Raw genomic sequence first — 19,760 nt, forward strand, 5'->3', positions numbered from 1 at the left:
CACCGCTGCAATCACAATCACTCAGTTTGACTGCTGCACATACTTGACAAAAACATGCACATGCCAAGACACACACATAGAGGACTGCGTGACAAGTATCTGAAAAGAGAGTATCTGTCAACCTGCAGATTTGTGTTCCTAGATGCCCATAGTCATATTAAAAGACATGCACATCCCTCCCTGCAGTGACTTCGCGCCTTTCAATCTCTGTGACTGAAGCAAGTGCTTACATTGTGGAATTGCAAAGCAGCAAAGGAAGTAATATACTAGCCATGGTGGCTTTTAGTATACACACACACGCGCACAAATGTTATTGAAGTTAGCAGGAAGTTACACAAATGCAATTCATGAAACAGGTGGCTAGACGCAGGCACAGAAAGCCACAGTAATACCACACTGTGTCTGACGCTTTACCACACCCAGATAATCAGAAAATCTGCAATCTCCATTTTTGCTGCTCGTGCACTTTTCACTGCCGAAAGGTTACAGAACAAATGTGATGCCTGTTGCTGCCTCGTCCCTCACTTCCCTCCATACACACGCTGTTTCCTCCGCCTGTTTCATTTCACCCACGATATGCTCGACCACATCTGAGGAGAAACATATTTACACGGTGTCACCACGGTGATAACAGCATTATGTTTTTCAAAGTGTCAAGAGGCGCACATAAACACAAGTGCGTCGTATAATTCTGCATTGCATTAATTTGCAATTTCACATGCTATTAATTGCGTCAACACTTTCGAAAGGGAATTTCATGAATCGCAATCTAATTAGAGGCTAATTTACTTTAGCATTCGGGCTGCTTTTCTCTTCTGTTAACCACATTTATAAACACTCAATGAATTAATAGCGAATAGCTTGTGAATTACATCCTGTGGATTTATGACTGCCAAGCATAATTGTTTTTCCTCTACCCCCCGTGTGCTCGCCCTGCATGCATGTCAAGTGCTAGAGGAGAGTGAGGGAGAGAGAGACAGGGGGCAGAGAGGAAACGAGGGCTGCACAAACGCAAACAATGCTCTCCTCTCTGTATATTCATATTGTATGATCACTCACAAACTGCTGACAAGAGAGCCCTTTGGGTGCATCTTGCCCCTCCCCCATCACCTCCTCCCTCTCCCAACAGCGAGCTGCTTTATGTCAGATATCAGGCAGATTAATGGGATGTAGCTCAGCTGATATGAATGACAGTTCAAACTGTGCTTTGAGGCAAAGGTGTTCACATTTGTACAATACATAGCGCAAAAACCCACTAACATTTGGCTTTTGGTGGGAAAGGTTAGAATTGGGATTCATTCCCTGGGACAAATGACTTTGCAGTAGTCATGAGTAATAATCAGCTCCAGTCATCGGTGATGGAAACATGACACCTGGGCAGAAGTGCAAATTTTTGTCTCTTTTCTGGTGGGATGCAATAATGCACCGCCACAGATTCCATCCACCTCCCTCCAGCAGCGCTCAAATATATACAGATAGTCAGAACAAAGTTTGAAGCTGAGATTGAATAAGTAACAGATATAATAAAGTAAAAGCCATATTCATCTCCTTCAGAGCTGCATACACAGCTCTGGTCTGCTGACTGCGGTCTGTGGCATATTTTAGTGGGTTTCCCCGTTTTTAAAAAAGCCGCTCGTGTGCTAATTTTGGTGGTGAGGGGCTATATGTGTCCAAAAGGTTTAAAGACTGCCAGTATGCCTGCATAAGTGGCTCCTTTCGTCCTTCCCTTCAGCCATTGTCAAACAGCAGTTAGAAAAGAAAATGTCCAGACCTCATATTATTTTACCAGGTGAATTTGACTTGGTGAGATTGTTTCTGTTAATTGAATATATTGCATGGTTATAATGCCTTGAAATATGTCATATTATAAGACATGTATGAACAGCTCACATTGAGACTGCAGAAGGGCGCTGCTCCATTTACCTGCTGCGTTCCCTATGCTTTACTAACCCTGGGGCTCTGACTGTTGGAGGCCACCATCCTTGATTTGGATGTCAGCCTTAAAATGTTGAAGATGCTATGCATCATGCTTCATATCAATGAAATCCAAAACACACCTGTCCTCAGGCAGTTGTTGGCCTCAGGCACTGACCGCGGATACAGGTGTAGCATGATCCTGTTAAAGCTCTTAACCCAGACAGCGAGTTTGCTACTATTAGGGCTAAAAGGCATAAAGGGATTTCTTTGGGCATCTTGTTCATAATCTGAACAGGTCAGAGAGGAACAGCTGAGATGAACAACCAAGACTTGAGAGAGAGGAAGGAGCTTGGCATTGAGAGTAGGGGGCGGGGGCACTAATTAGAGAGAAAGGGTAGAAGGGGCGTAGTATGGGAAGGGGTCACAGGAGGCACAGGAGGTCACAAGAGGCAAATGGAGGTGCGTTAGGCAACTGTCAGTCTCTATAGCAACAGCCCGTTATAGGAAGGGTGAGGGGTGAGAAATTTTGCCTTTTATTTTGTATGTGAGTGAGGGTGTTTCTCTCCACTAATACTGACAGATGGGACCTCATAGAGACACACCCACTTGACCCTCCCTTATGTGCATAAACATAGGCACATACATTTGCTTTCTGCAGTGAAAAGGTCCTCTTGGTAACTGCATCAAATCAACCAAGTGTTGTTGTAAAAGAGGATGTAGACACATTTGTGGATTGTAAACCCAAAGTATTGAGAAGGGAAATGACTAACTAGTTCCATAGCAGCGGAGGCAGTCATATTGCTGTTGAAATATAACAAGTGTAAGATGGTTTGCAGAAGGAAATGAGAGGTGCGATATAGAGGAGGTCATGAACTTAGTCCAAACTCAAATTGCTTTCAGTGTGCGCACTTCGTGCACTCTGCAAACTCCTCTATTTGTGCCTCTGCCTCCATATTGTTTTGAGACAGTTTCTTGAACCAAACTGATTTGTCGCAAAGGCACGCTTCTTTTCATTAGCTTGTTTTGATGAGCGAAAAGAAAACATTGACTGTACACAGATATAAAACCACTTGGACAAAAGCAGCATGTGTACAATTGTTATACAGAGATGTAAAACCACTTAAAAACATCCTGCATTTTCCTTCTCTTCCCTCCGTCTGAGCTCTTATTGGATTAAGAAACGCACCATTGTGCATGGCATATAGGCCTGTGTGTTGTGATCAGCCCTCCCCCTTCTATAAACATGGCTGCATAATAAAGTGGCTGTGCAGACAATAGGCAGAAGAGATGTGGGAACCTGCGCTGCCTGGCACTAGGCTCAGGGAACCAACCACAATTGCTCTTTACAATAACAGATCCCCTACCTTCTTGCCCATTATGCCTTGTTCATGGATTTTCAACTCCATATCTGATTCCTTTATGCATTTCCTTCCGCCTTTTATGCCTATTTTACCCCCTTCATCTATGCTCACTTGTTCTCTGTTCCTATGCACTTTCTCTTTCTCTCGCTCTCTCTCATTGTGTGTAATTAACCATTTAGTGTGAAGAAGGGCTGTAATTAAAAGTTTGACGTAAGGTTGCAGAGAGCGCCTCAGCTAGAGGGTTTAATGGAATTTACAGTGCACTTGATACAAATGCTAATTTAATTGGCTCTCCTTTTCTACTTCAATTAGAGGTACTGAGGCCACCACCACATTAAAGTCTATATTTGGTTTCCACAACACACCCCTGTAACCTAAATATTTCTGTATATACCTCTCTGTCTCTGCAGCATGCATTGGTTTTTTATTAAGATGATATCTAAAAGTTATCATTATCCACTGTTAATCAAACAGCTCACAGTCTGTCTGTTCATCACTTTTGTGGTCAGAAGATGATCACTGATGATCAATGTTGTGCACATTAAGAATTCACAAGAGCTCAAAACTCATTTCACTCAGATTAAAGTGAAGTAATTAACATTCATAGTTCACAATCTGAATTTTGAAAAAAGTTCACAGTCCCAAAAAATGAACTAGTTTACATTCAAGCCTTCCATTTTTGTTTGTTTGTTTTTTAAATAAGATCTTGTGATCATTATTCACGCACAGATATTTCTGAAGACTGGTCGGATGCTTTAACTCGATGTGTTGTTGAAAATTTGTTGGAGATGTGGCTGACGTACAAACTTGTTTTTTAGATCTGGCAGGCACACTTGGAATAAAAATGTGAGATTTTTTCCCGTTAGGATCTGTACTGATTTGTTCATAAAACACCTTCAATGATTCATGTGAGCTGGCTTCAGCAGTAACATCACTGTTGCGTTGTCTGAATTGGCATTTGTACTAGCAATGCAGGTGTTGGCTAGTGTGTCAAGCAGTGTTTTCCCCTTGTTGAAATTCGTAGCCCTAGCCCTCTGTGGATAAGTGAAGGAAAAGGTTTAGTTCAGATTTTCTTAGGGGAAACACATGTCGATGGGGAAACAATCTTTGACAGAGCACCGGCATGCTGGGTGCTTAATCCTCAGGTGTAAAACATGAGAGAGCAACGCTTGCATTAACGTGCATTAGTTGCAAACAGAGACGTTCAGTTCACAGTTCACCAGAAAACAGCGGCATGTTCAATGAGTGCACTCCTCAAGTGTGTTAATGCGAAACACTGATTACTGATCTTGTAAGAAAGTCCCTGACCATCTTTAAGTCAAAATGTCTGGTGTCAAAGGTCATCTAGGAGCACAGTAAAAATGTCCGGTTGTAGATGTCCTGAAAAGCTTACTGTTAATCGATATTTCAAAATTATGTTTTTGCCATTAGAAGCTGTCAGTCAGTAGTTATAGAAGGAAACTTCACCTACATTTAAGACTTACTAAGCTGAGAAACCCAGTTTCTGCAAAGCTGTTAGTCATCCAGTTGAGTTCAATTGCAATACGCTTGTAACGCCACTAATTTCATGTGTGGATTTCATTGCTTTTCACTGGAAGTGAGTGTCACCATCATACCCTTCACTTTCCTCATTTAGTCTTTCACAGACACTCATCTGACGGCTTTCCCCAGTTTTTTTTATTAGTGTTTTTCTATAGCCCCTAACTCTCCAAAAGCACTTAACCCATCAATCATGGATTAAGAAAAGATCTCTCCTCCTCAAAGTGGAAGATGTGTCTCAGTAGATGTATTTATGTTCATTCAGGGCAGAGAGGAGCTGTGTCTGACACAGACTATTCTTCTCACCTCTAACACATTCAGACTGCCGTTTTTACCGTCTCATTTGTGTGTGTATGTCTGCATACGTACACACACTCGGGAGAACATTAATTCTCACTGATACACTTGTTAAATACAGATTACACCATAGATGGCTACACATTACCTAGCGGGATGGTGTTATAGCAGCACTTTTCTTGAAAAATTTGTCTTTTTTTTTTAATCTGTTTTTTTTTTTTTTCCTTTTTCTTGCGAGCATAGAATAATGTAATTGAACAGGTTTGTGACTATGTATACTGTATCATGACTATTTTAGAGGAGAAATACGTCACTGCTTGTGCAGGAGATGTGGTCATCTGCAACACAAGGGAGCTGCAGCATGGATACGCCCTTGTTGCTACAACAACACAAACACAGACTGTGTGAAGCAGGGTGTGTGCGAGGCACGCTGGAGCTGGGACTTGTGTGTCTATCTTCTTAGTTTGCCTGCTTCCTGTATCAGACTGGCAACAGACAAACAGTAAGCTGACTGAGTAACATCCTTATGTGTCTTTCTGACCAAATTGTTGAGGAAACTTAAGACTAACTCTTTGGAGCTCTGGCAGTTTCTTTAGAGTGTTTAATCCATGTATGAATTGCATAGATTTGGCAAATTAGATAACAGATTAAAAAGGAAATCCGTCACTGAGAAAGCAAACTGTTGCGTGACTATGCTGTCAGTAAGGAGATGTGCACAGGTGGAGACTGAGATCAAACGAGGCAGATAGCCAGAACTCCTATTTTTGAAGTAGGTCACCTGCTGAATGTTTTAGTGGCTCATTTTTCTGCTCATATTCATAATCACACAAAAAAAATGTAAATACAGTCAACTTTCTATTTTGTTTCTTGCTTGTCAACTATTTGGGACTTAGTTACAATAATTGTCATTTAAATTTAATGTACATTAAGTGAAATTTTGTACTGCTGTGAAAACCAACAAATTTCTACTTCAGTCAACCTTATTTGTTCGTAGTTTCTCGACAAAAACCAAATTTTACAAGATTACAAAGGAACACATCAAGCGAACACTATAATATACCTCAGCCCAATAATCATTTTTACTAAACAGAGCTTGAATGCATCATAATGTAACTCGTGTTGTTCTGGCTGCTAACTGCTAACATTAAATAGCTCTCCTTCTGCCAATGTCAACACAAATTTGTTTTTCCCAATGTAGCATTATCAGGGAAAAGACAAGGTGCATCCCCTGATGCCTCAATTGTCTGTTAACTGTTTCCTTTTGTCCCAAAGGTGTCGTGGGAAAGATTCGTCCCTAACAGGTTTTCTGTTGTACCAGGGATGACAGGACGCTGTTAGTTTAGAGCCCTGCTTTTAGCCTGTGCAAAACTGATGTGGCATAATAGAAAAACATCGGCCACTGCCATCGCTGAAGGTTGTCTTATTTGCCGATAGGTCGATGGCAATCAACCAGGTGAATGTAGGCCAGTACTGATGTTCGACTGATAAATTAGTGCATTCCTAGTTGCCAGGCTTCTGTTTGAGCAGTGAGCAACACCCATTAGTGCAGACTGCATCCTGGTAGTTCCTGGATCGTAGAAGAGTACAGCCTGGAACCAAAACTAGAACTAAGTTTAAACTTCCTGAGGTCTTTAACAGGTTACTGGGTTTGTTAAAAAGTTCTGTCACAACCTTCAAGTAACACCTCACAGCAAGGGAAAAAGAAAGAGATGTCAGGACAGGGGCTGGGGGCACAAAATGTGCACTAGGTAGAAAAATTGGTTGGAGTTGGAGGAGATGAAAGAAATGGAAAAGAAAGCAGAGAGAGGTCGGGAGGAGGGGAGACATTTGGAGTGCGGAGATGGAGGACTAGAAACAGGGAAATGGCAAGGTAAGGAGACAGAAACAAGACAGGGTAGAAAAGAGACAGGAGCACAAGAGATGAGGGATCAAGATGGATAAAGGCCCAGAGGGAGAATAACATAGTGAGCAGAGAACACCAGGCTGAGAGACAGGTAGACACAGGGGGGAAAAAGGGAGATGGAGACGGAGAGAGAGAGCAGTGGTGTTATGGAGCAACCCGCTGATGGAAAGACAGAGAAGGGAGGGGAGGTGATTGGAAACGGAGTGGGGAGGACAGCAAGGAAAGGGGGCAGGGCAGCGTGTGTTCACTGTCCTGCTGTCTGATTGGTCGAGGCAGTGTCAGGCGGGCCGGGATGAATTTAATCAGAGATGTGCGTCACCAGCTGCAGTTCCAAGCCAACAGCAAGCCAGCCAGATACTGCTGGAGGGGGGCAGGCTCTCTCCCTCTCTGTCTCCCTCCCCCTCTCTGCATGCGCATTTGACTAAAATCTCATCGGTGGAAGGGGCTGAAAACAACTGTGAAAGTCTCTTTTTAAGTGTATGTGTGATACGTTGGTATATTTTCAAGAAACATGTAGAAGCGTTTGTGCCTGTCGACGTGCGTGTGTAAAGGGCATCAATAGAAGAAAGACGACGACAACAATGTTTTGCCTACAAATACCTCACCATATATGCACAGTAGTTCTCTTCCTGTGGAGGAGTTGTGTTTTGGATGTGTCTGTGTAACTGCAAATTCAAGTTCCTTGCATATCCGTGCTGTTTCTGCGTGTCAGCAGGTAGGCAGCCATTTGGATTAGTGTTGCGCTCACTGAGAGGGCCTCTGTTTTTAGCTTTTAGACAAGCTCTTGGCAGGCACAGTGAATACCTCTGCTCTCTGAATTTACTTTAACCTCCACTGTGGCAGCTTTGGCCCGTGTGTGTGTGTGTGTGTGTGTGTGTGTGTGTGTGCGTGTGCGTGTGCGTGCGTGCGAGTGTGTGCATGTGTGTGCGTGTCACTGTGTGGTTAATTGCCTGCAGGAGTAGTTCTCACACTAGACAGAGTGAAGCTTTAATTGACAAATTATTTCTATGCCATCAATTTCCCACTATTTCATGGTTTAAAAAAAACCATCCCCTTCCCTCCACACACACTCGCACAACCTTTGTCTTTGTCGTTACTCTCTCTCCTCCCTTGAGTGAAGGCAGACTCAGCTGTTGTTTAGAACAGCCATATCTATCTTGGGACTATAGAAGACAACATCATCAACTCTATTCATCATGCATTTACCCACGGACCAAGAAACTGTAATTCACAGCAGCTCTTAGGTCACTAGCAATTGGCAGTCATTATGAAGGCAGCTGTTTGTGAGTGGCAGGGAGCTCTCAGGTAAAGTAGTGCCATACCAGATCTAGTTGAGTTTCCTCATAGGTGCATACAGCCACAGACTCGCACCAACATCCTCCACAGCTTCCTCAGTAAGAATTATTCAGTGTATAGGTCAGGCAGTCTTTTTCTCCTCAGCCTTGCAGCACCCCAGAGAGGAAACTTTAGCCAGGCCAATCTGTTTGGTTGGTAGCTGTCCAGGCTCTACTAATAATAACACCTTTCAGGCTAACGCTCAATTAGATGGCTGGCTGGTCACTGCAACCAGCAGGGAAAGGGTCAGGCCGAGGCCAAAGCAGCAGGGAAAGGTGTGTGTGAGTGTTTGTGTGTGTGGGGAGGGGGCAAGTGAACAGAGTGTAATGAAGAGGAAAGGATGTGTCTCCGTGTGTTCGTGTGTATGTGTATTTGTGTGTGTGTGTGTGTGTGTGTCGGTGTTCAGTCAGCAGAAAAAATATGACCTTTTCATAGAGTGCGTCTGGGCCAGTAACATATGTTCGACAAAAGGCTGCATGAGGCAGTTAACTTAAAGGGACATGCCACACCAACATACAGTGCAGACAAACACACTCAATTATCAACACCTGCTGTGTACTACACATAAGATTCAATAGACGAAATTAACTTTTCAGAGACTGCATGATCAGGTGTTGAAAATAAAACATGTCTGTTGTACATTCTTTAAAGATTTTCCCCATAAATGGGACCGCTCCATCACATACTGCTTGAATATAACATCATTAGACGGCTTTTTTCTGTTTTATCTCCACATGTACAGTTCATACACACCGTAGCCCATTTTCGCCAGCGTGATGAAAAAAGGATCATGCTAAGTAATTATAATGAGAAACTATCTGAAAATGACTTAGTGCCCCAAGATGACTAAGTATCCAAAAATAAGGAGGTGGTATCTCAAAATAAAGACCAAGTATCCCAAAATAAGGAGTTAGTATCTCAAAAGAATGACCAAGTATCCCCTAAATGATGAGTTTGCATCTTAAAATATTGACCATGTATCCCAAAATAAGGAGTTAGTAATTCAAAATAAAGACCAAGTATCCCAAAATAAGGAGTTAGTATCTCAAAAGAATGACCAAGTATCCCCTAAATGAGTTTGCATCTTAAAATATTGACTATGTATCCCAAAATAAGGAGTTAGTAACTCAAAATAAAGACCAAGTATTCCAGAATAAGGGGTTAGTATGTCAAAAGAAAGACCAAGTTTCCCAAAATAAGTAGTTAGTATCTCAAAATAAACACTAAGTGTCCCAAAATAATGAGTTAGCATCTTAAAATATTGACTATGTATTCCAAAATAATGAGTCAGCATCCCAAAATAAGGAGTTAGGATATCAAAATAAACACTAAGTATCTCAAAATAAGGAGTTAGTATCTCAAAATAATGACTTAGTATCCCAAAATAAGGAGTTAGTATCTCAAAATATTGACTATGTATCCCAAAATTATAAGTTAGTATCCCAAAAATAATTAGTTAATTAAAATGATAATGATAATTAAGATAGAATAATGATGTAGTATCCCAACATAATTAGTTAAAATCACAAAATAGTGACTTAGTATCTCAAGATAATGAGAAGCTTTCTTAAAGTATTGACTTAATATCTGAACTTAGTGAGAAACTATGTTAAGTCTTTATTTTGAGAAAGTTTATTCTTATAATGACCTAGCAGGATCTTTTTTATGACACTGGCAGAAATGGACTTCCATACATATAGATATTGTAACATTAAGGAAGGGCTTAAACTGGACTAATGCTCAGAAAATTTCAGCCATCCTTTTTTGGGTCACCAGCTGTCAAATGTCAGCACCACACAGCCAGATATCATTTCTGTTATTTAAGGGACTAATAGTGAGTTAACCCAGACGTTAATACCTTGCTACCTGCATGTGTCTTTCTGTGTGTGTGTGTGTGTGTGTGTGTGTGTGTGTGTGTGTGTGTGTGTGTGTGCGTGCCTGTGTGCCTGTGTATTGTATCCATCCAGTGCCAGAGCCTGCTCCCACTAAGCCCAGTCCCGGCCCACCCCACCACCTCCACCCCGCCAGCCCTACGCTGCCCCTCTCCTCCTCCTCTTCTTCTGGCAATGGCAAGCGCGCCTCCTCCAGTAGCCAACTCCCGACTCAGACTCCCCCTCAGCAGCAGTGCCAGTTGTCCTCTGCCAGTGCTCGCTACCCGCCCAGAGAGGTGCCCCCACGCTTCCGCCAGCAGGAGCACAAGCAGCTACTGAAGAGAGGCCAGCCACTGCCTGCAGGAGCCCTCAGCGCTCTCACCCTCTCCTCCTCCTCTTCCTCCTCCTCTTCGCCCTCATCATCTTACTCTTCTTGTTCTACGACTACCAGCAGCACTTCCCCAAACTCTGCCACGTCCACTGCGAGCAAACGTCACCCAGGTTTGTGTCAATACAGTCAACAAAATTGCCCCGGAATAGATTTATTTATTTATTTATTTATTTCATTTCAATGCTTTTGTGGTGGCTGTGTGCAATTTTTTTTCACTCTTTAAACTTCATTCAGTCTGAGATTGTTTTTAATTTTTGTGCATGTCGGCTGTATTTTGGCTGCATATTTAGTGACATTTCACTCAGTGAGCTTTAAATCTAACATTCTGCTTCGACCTTTGTTTCTCTCACTTTGATTTTCCCACATTTTGTGAGACAAATGTAACATGCTGGGAATTATAAATAGTTTTTTAGTATCCTACATTACGCTTCATTTCAGAGTTTGTATTCAGTTTGCCTTGGCGCAGACACAGCAGTTTGCAAAGCAGCATTGACAGATTTACTGCGTTCTAGGTATAATAAATTATGCCGATTATAATTGTAGTTTAACGACACACCTTCACGTTCTGTCAGAGTAAAATAATGACGACATACAGCTCCTATATTACGTGGGTAGGCAGACGAATTTAAAGCCAAATTAAAATTTAAGACTTCAGCCTAAGCTGTTTTCAGTTGAAAGGATTCTGATAGGTTTGTGCTATTAGAGTGTGCAAGTCTGGATCCTGGTGCAGATATCACTGGCAGTAATTACGCCAACTTCTTTCAGAGCCTTGAAAAATCTTGTTTAGACATTTTAGTGTTAGTCAGAAGAACACGGTTTAGTTGTTTAAGCCTCTGCATGCTCTTTTGCTCGACTCACAGGACCACACACTCGTACACACACACTCGCACTCTCAGACCTCTGTAGCCAGCGGTAATCTTTTAATGAACTCACCGGTGGCCTCTAAGATCACTAATACTGAACCTGCCTTAAGGTGCTCATTGTGCGGCAGCTTGTGTGTATTCGTATGCAAGTAATGTGTTGATAAAGGATGGTCATGATTTATTTATAGCATTGTTACAGCTATTTTTCTCTCCATTTATGGATATCACGGTATTTCTTTTTCACATGCACACTCAAGATTTTCTCAGTTTTTTCAATCATTATTTCTGCTTATTGTGTGTGCATTCTTCTGAAAGGCTTTTTCTGTGTGAAGCAATCACAACCATCTGCTAATGTACACAGACACACCTCACATCTTCTAATGCAGCACACACGGACATAGATGCAAGGATATCTCTGTAGCACGCCACGCAGTGTTTTCATGTTCAAGTTAGCTAGAGCTTTCTTGAGTATCTGCTCACATCTTCGTTGAGTTTCTCTTCTCTCAGTCTCTTTTTCCCCTCTTTCTTTCTTTCTTTCTTTCTTTCTTTCTCTCTTTCTTTTCATCAGTGCTCCTTTGCTGCTCTGTGCTGCCTTTCATTACTGACTCAACATTTGCTGGGACAACACCAGGCACTCAGTAAACAAATCTGCAGCAGCTGTGTGGTGCAAGGCTAGCTAGTGAGCAAACTACAGCCCTCTGCATCACAGAGGCAACTGGTACTTGAATGCCCTGTTTAGTCGCCGTTGTTTTTGTACTTGGGCCTATGCCACTGATAACAGCTTTAAACAAAAGCTTAAAGTTTGTGTAGCCAGTCAGTTGATGTCTGTTTTTTGCAAGCTGTGCCTTATTTAATAGTTCATTTAAAGAGTAAGTTTAGTATTTCAACCTGGACTTAAATATCTCACATTTTTTGTGTCAGATTGTTATTCATTTTAGTGTCTGGCAACTTATAGAAAGCATCCCTACAGAGCTCAGTCTTTTTGTTAGGATAAGATCTTTTTTTTAAAAAAAAATCAGAAAAAGCCCCGAAAATCGCCAACGCCAATTCCACCAGAATCCATTTAAATAAACAGTAATTAGGGTGTACAGAGCCAGCATATTTTCACATCTAGCTGGGTGAATTGAGGGTTTATTTTAACCAAACCAGAGTTGGTGTGTTTCAGTGAAGTGTGCTGTACGGTGATAAAATTACTGTTTATTTAAATGGAGTCTGGTGGGTTTGGCGATAGCAATTTCAGGGCTGTTTCTGGTTAAACAAAAAGGATCTTGAGGTTTGTCTCTGTAGGGATACTTTCCATAAGTTGTCAGACACTTGAAATAATAATACCAGTATGTCCATAGCAAAAGCACTTTTAGTGGATGTAAATTGACGGTGCATAATTGCCCCAAGTGGTTACATTGCAGCCTGTTTTGCTGTTGCCATCTGCAGCCCTCTTGCTCAGTAGAGGACAGTTTCAAAGATTTTTGTTCCCATTAGTCATCTAGACATAAAACATGGAAAAATAGGGTCCAGCTTGAAAAATACAGAATTTATCCATAAATGAAAATGTTATAAATCAATCTGCTTTTTTTCAGGATTTTACAAACAATATTTAAATATTGATAGTTGTATTTTTTCTCTATTTATTATCAGTTCAGAGGCTAAGACTTTCTATTATGATATTTATTTTCTGTGCTCAGCTGTTTAGTGCAGGGTTTCCTCAGCTGTGGGCCAGGATCTAAATTTGGCTGCAGGCTTAACTCACTCAAGAGAAGCAGCACCTCTAAGCCTTTAGATTTAAAAGAATATATTTCTTCTTTTGGCTTCAGACAAGTTAAGCTCCCCTGGTTCAGTGTATTAACCTATAATGTCCTTAATATTGTCCTAGTCCAGCGGTTGTTGTCCTTTTTGGCCTTTACCTCGCCCCGGTTTTCCCAGGGGTCCCTCAGTACAACACAGCCTGTGGCATAGTAGCCACTGGCTCTGCTTCCACCCCGTTTCCCTCTCGTTCCTGTCCCAAGGGCTTCCCCTTCACAGCCTGTTCTGTCCTGTCCTGTCTGCTCAGCTAATAGCCTTGAGCTAGTGGCCCTGTTGTTGCAATGATTCTGGCATACATAATTTAGAGAGTGGACGTTGTAGTTAAACTTACTACCCTGCACTTGAAGATTTAAGTCCAAGCCTCTGCTTTCTTCACCCAAAACATCACTACTTTTGAAGTGGAGTTTGAGAAACAACATAAATTTGCACAAAAAGTACTGTATCAGGTTCTGCTCTTGTAGTCCCAGCTGCAGTGGTTGTGTTTGCAGCAATATGAAGAATCTGAAATGGAGTTCCAACAGATTATTTTATTTATGCATGACTTCTATTTTTGCAAGACAACACATTTGCAATGCTGTGTTTTGAATTTACCCAACCGTGTAAACAAAGTACATGGATTAATTCAATAAGTTAACCATCAAGTCACCAATCATGTACATCATTATCATAGGTAAGAGAATCATTTGTAGCTTTTTCTAAATCTGAATTTGTACAGCTTTTATCAAAATGACAGTATCATGTCAGGTTCATGCAATATTTTATGTACCCGGTCTACATGCACAGACACTAAGTTTTCTTCGTCAGTGTAACTGTAAGGAACGGATGAACTCTGTTTTGAGGACATGTTTTTCTGACCTCACTGGTGAGGTTACTGTCGCCCAAAGGGATGTGATGATGTTCCTCCACACACTTTTTCACTTGTGTGCACATGCAAACACAAACACATGTGCATAGATGTAGTGTCTGTGCAGCAGTAAAAAACACACTAGTGACCTAGTTGTGTCCTCTCAGATCTGTGTCTGCCTTGCAGGCCAGCTGGCTCAGAGTTTAAAGGGGTACACACATACACACACACACACACACACACACACACACACACACACACACATACATGCACGCACAACCACACATGCGTGTTGGTTTATAAGCCAGCAAAACTGCAGTATTATTGAGTAGATATCCTAAGGTGGTTAAATGCATTCCTTTTGACCTACTTTTGTTTACTTTCCTCACATTTGGTTCAGAAAAATCAACCTGATTTCATTTAGATGCTATACTAAGTTTAAGTACATGTGATTTGTAACATTCCAGCAGGCTACCCACACACACCGCCCCATCCTTAAAGTCTGAAAGGCAACCCCCTCTAAAGTCAAGGGCATTCACACCACTCCCACGTAACCTCCGCTCTCTGAAACCCATTTAATTGTCCCAAACACCAGACAGAGACCCCCTGTCCCCTCTCCCTCCCTCCCGTCACCCCATCCCCGTCTCTCCAGCTGACTGGGGACCATTAAGTAGTCCTGAGCAGCCAGCAGCCGTCCAGACAGGCTCCCCAGTAGCAGGTGCTGGAGTGGGGGGGGGGTCTCTTAAGACTGTGGGAACTGCAGCCCAACAGCTGTTTGCTGGTCACCCAGTTAGAGTATGTAGCCAGAAGGCACTCTGCTGGGTGCTGTTAAAACACTCAGCCCTTTCATTTGTGCCCTTTTAATTTTCAGGTGAAGCAGTTGGGCTTGTGAACATATCTTGTATATGTTAAATGCATATTGTGTACGTGGAACAGAGTGGGGTTTTCTTTTAAAAATGCTTAAAGGGGTTCTATGCAAAATTCAAAGTGAGTGAGTTGTCTGGACACAGTTCCCAACATGGAGGTGGCTGATCCAGTGGCTAGCTCCATAAACAGTGCTGACAGAGCCAACGGTTTTAACCTGGAAGGTGGGCGCTACGCTTGCGCGACAGAAGTCCAGATATCAGCAGTAACTGGAGTATGAGCGCTGTGCAGTGCAGCGATGAGGTAGCCAGTGGGATACACATATGCACTAATATGCACATGCAGCCAGACCAGTTTACCATAACAAACCACATAGAAGCTCAGACTACATCAGAGGTAGCGTGACTTTATTCTCTGCTAAGGATGCCATTATTCCTTCATATCTTTAAACAGCAAAGAGTGGTTTGCTGCTATTTTTATACTCTGAATGTCTCGTATAGAACCTTTAACAATTTTCTTTTTTAAAACATGTTCCTCAAGTACCTTCTCATGGTACCCTCTCATGTTAATGTGAGTGTGCTTCTTCAAACATGGTACCATTTAGATATAAAAATAACTACCACTTAGATCTTGTATGTTTTAAAACCATAATCACAAGACTACTTGGCCCTAATGAAGCCAGGGAGGTATAGATCGCCCCATGTGCTCAGGCTGTGACACGTACACACACACACACACACACACACACACACACACATACGCACACAAGTGATGGAACCCCCTAGTGGCTTCATTAATCCAGCCTCTGTCAGGGAAACCAGAGAAGTCACCATGGTCTCGCACTCCTATTTTTTCTCTTTTCTCAGCAGAGGTAAACAGACATGAATAATGAGCTTTTTAAACCCTCCTGTGACCATTTCCTCAGTCTTTCTTTCCCTCCCTGCTTCCGGAAAAACAAGTACATGCCGTCTTTGATCCTAGTAGGCGTAAAAGCACTCCTCAAAGAGAGATGGAGAGGGTCTATTTGAGGACAAAAGACTACTAAACGTCCCCTCCTGCTCTGGTTCTGGTGTTATGTCACCCCACGGTTTGCTCTGAGAAAACCAAGCGTAGTGTTCAGCACACAGTTAAACTAAGGATTTCATTTATTGTCACACCATCTCTCTGAGTCTGTTCATGCTTTCTCTCTCACCGTCTCCCTTTCTTTTCCCTTGCCACTGCAAGTGCCAACCCCTCCCCCCAGACTTTCCTCCATCTCTCCCTACCACCCTCTCCCTCTCTCTTTCTGTCACCCTGCCTTTCATTTCATTCAAAGGGGAGGGGAGGCATTTAATTCTTGGCTACCTGCCCATTTCTATGATGGCAGCTAGTCTCATTATCAGAAGCTCATCTCTCGCTTATTTCTGCCTCAACTCTGGCAAGCTGGCATCACAGCTTTAATGTGTTGTCGCTGTTGTTTAATGTCACTTTTTCAGCACAAGCACTCCTGGTGTGCTCATCATCAGGAATTGTTTTGTTGTTATTTAGCTCCAGTCCAGGTTCTTTGCAGAGAGCAGGCATGCATCTACATGCATGGACTTGTACATACATGCGCACAAAAAGGCAGCTATGCCTCCTGTTGGAAGCATGAGGAGCCATAAAGGGCCCCTGGCTTTTTATTTTTGACCCTTTTCATTCACAGAGCGTAATAAGAGTCTGCCCTCCTAATTGCAACCAGAATGAAAGCAGCACCACATTACTGACACATGATTGCAAATGGTGGATGGAAATAATTGTCCCCTTTTCTTTGTTTTTCATGTTCAGCTTGCTTTCGACTCTCCCCCCCTGCCAAATCACAGCTTTGCCAAGAACCAGCAAGATCTTTCTATTGGAATGTCTGGGGAGGGAGTCGAAAGGGGAACAACAGGGGCATGTTGAGGTGAAAGAGAAGAGACTTCGTTAAGCATTAGTCCACACATGTATGCATGTATCTACAGAGGTAGACAGAGTAGTATTAGCACCTATACAGTATATTGTAATCCAATCCAGTAGTCCAGCAATAAATACTCCTAATGCAGAGCTCCTAATGTTCCATTTTGGTTCCCACATTTGCCATTTATGTTGTACATAATGCCTGTGCATTCTGCACATACTATTGGTCCAAAATATAACTCACACCCAGTAGCAGCAGTGCATTGCTGGTATCCATATTGTTTTTGAGCAGGTAGCTTGCCACAGACATACTGAGAGGATGTCTGCTGTTTCCCCATCCTTGCACAGATCTGTGTAAGCACTCTGAGAGTGGCGCTGGTGCACCTCTCCTCAGGTATTTTTCCACTCTCTCTCGCTCTCTCCCCTCGACTGACCCCTTTTTTCCACCGCAGGCAACACACAGTCCTTTTTCTTTCCTTTTTTGTTTTATGTGGATTTTTTTGTTTGAAATTTGGTTCGTTCACAGTGTCTGTGACAGAAGTGATAAAAAAGACGGCTGCTTTCCAGGCTTTGATTAACTTATCATGTAACCTTTTTTTTATACTCTTCAGGAAACAAAATGTGCAAATGAGACCGAGACAAAGAGAGAGAGAAAGAGACACCGGGTGGGTGAGGGGTCGACTGAACCAAATTTTCCCGAGGCTGCAGCCTCTGAGCTTTTTGGCTATGTTTCAGGTCTGATAAAACGACGCTTCTCTTTTTGCTCGCAAAACTAGCATTGGCAGAGCACGGACAAAACAGAAAGAGAGTAACATCAGTGACCTTTAATGATGCTGTCATATTTCTTTCTCTGCGTTTAGAAAACAAAATCGCTACAAGCCACTGAGAGCTTGCAGTGGTAACTGAAAGGACCAGCTGTTTGGCTTTTGTTCTTTTCTTTACAAATTGACTGGGTGGCAAGCAGGCATGCGCCAAACCAATAGATCTGACATTGTGCCAAACAAGCCTCTTATGAAACAGAGACACTTTACACACAATTTTGGGGAAACTCTAACCTCATGAAAACCTACACTTAGGTGCATTAAACATGTTTTATTCTAACTAAGATAAATGTAGTTTGCTCATTTGCTAGACAAACATATCTCAGTATTCAATATGTGTCAATACCAAGTCCCAAAAAATGTTTCTTAATGCTCTTATTAGTTTGCTGTCTTATGAGCACCAGACAATTTCTATCTTACTGTTTTTTGAGTCCACTTTTTAAGAATGAAAGTTTGACTGGACAGGTTTGTGTGCAGGCATTGCTTTTGTGGTCTGTATTACTTTAGACATCTATAATGTCAAGACCAAGGTATTATGAGATGGCTGAGAAAATAAAATGTATAACTGTAACATTTGTTCCCTGGACACCATATGTGTTTTACTGAGTGAATCGACTAAAAGGGAACTCATAAAAAGTCCAATTAAAGGTTTTCTAATTGAAAGCTCACATCTGGCTTGTTTTTAAGTTTGAACAAACTCCCTTCAAAACAATTGGCACTGTCACAGCAGCTGTGAGGGATCACTTTTGATGTGATGTTTAAGTAGTTTTATTTCTATGATCAACTGATTGCAAACTGCAGACTAGTTTGTGTTTGTACGTGCGTGTCATCAGTCTGACGACCCCGTGCGATAAAGCTGCCTGGGGAGTGGAGATAAGTGTGTTCAGGCAAAAATTGTATTCACAACCACTCTGTGGCGTGTTGCGCAGTATCTTAAAGCCACATAACTGCCAGCGTTTGTGTGTCCACACACAACTCAAACAAATGGACTTTTCCCTCATCTCAGCGGATTGTTTTGACCACTGGGTCTTTATCTCATGATGGATAACTTATAGCTATTATGGAAATCACTGCAACCATCTGATGGAAACTAATGGCAGAGTAATGGAAGGTAAAACAGCTTAATTACCGAACGAGGCAAATATTTTACAAACACAGCCTGGGTCTTATAATTAAGGGTTAGTGAGCCACGCTTACTGCAGCTGCTCAGGAGGGTAGCCAGAAATATATTATTGTCTAGTGGGCTTCTAATGCTTGTTGAAAAGGACTGCTTCTGTTACATATGGTTTGGTATCACAATTTGTTCATGTTTAATGCATTGCAGCCATCTGAAGAAAAAAAACGTATTAAGCATGTGTAATAGTCACAAGGCATGTAATGTTTGCATAAGAATACCATTTTTACATGCAGTACTGACGGTTCACGGAAACATTGACATTTGCTGAATGTTGGAAAACACCCAAACTCTAAAATAGATAAATCTAGTTTATATATCTAGTTTTCATCTACACATTTTGATTGTTTTATAATACACATTCATTTTCCTCTCTCCTCGTAAGAGTGAATGGATGAATTTCTCCCTTCGTATCCCTGGTTGGCATGTGTGCTTTTGAGATTCCTTGCAGTTCTCATTGGTTTTTAGCCCATTACATGAGGCCGGCCTAGTGGTTAGGATGTTTGCATGCTGGATCGATAGCCTCCCTGCTCTCACCCACTAGCATTAATAACATTATTGATTAGCTGCCTCCCACTGATTGATTACCCCTTTACAGCATCGAATCAGTCTATTATTAGTCCCCCCTCTGATGGGATGCTTTTGAGCCTAATGAAATTGGTTGTGTGCGATACCATGTTGGTAAGAGAATCATTAAAAATGCTGTTTTTTGGTAGAGTGGTACTGAATTTGTGAAGTAAGTAGTAGGACACGATTTACATGCAGTCCTTAGCTCCTGGATCGTGATACACGCATGCACATGCAGTATTATGTACATGTAGGTAGTGAGAAGCCACCAGAGACACGCATATATTCACACAAGCTTGGAG

The 19,760-nt window shown here is 42.0% G+C and overlaps 1 protein-coding gene across 4 annotated transcripts in view; it reads left to right on the plus strand.

The window, feature by feature from the left end:
- Positions 1–19,760, plus strand: part of tnrc6c2 (trinucleotide repeat containing adaptor 6C2) — a 64,107-nt gene that overhangs the window by 17,772 nt on the left and 26,575 nt on the right. For 2 of the 4 annotated variants that reach the window (XM_049568457.1, XM_049568465.1), the window contains exon 4: positions 10,320–10,724. The exons of 1 other annotated variant lie outside the window; for it this stretch is intronic. In XM_049568457.1, the coding sequence (XP_049424414.1) occupies positions 10,320–10,724 (405 nt within the window). Of the gene's footprint in view, positions 1–10,319; positions 10,725–18,659; positions 18,829–19,760 lie in introns of those variants that run through there. One more of the 4 variants, XM_049568480.1, reaches the window with a different exon arrangement.

Source organism: Epinephelus fuscoguttatus, linkage group LG3 (genome assembly GCF_011397635.1).
Source record: "Epinephelus fuscoguttatus linkage group LG3, E.fuscoguttatus.final_Chr_v1".
NCBI lineage: Eukaryota > Metazoa > Chordata > Actinopteri > Perciformes > Serranidae > Epinephelus > Epinephelus fuscoguttatus.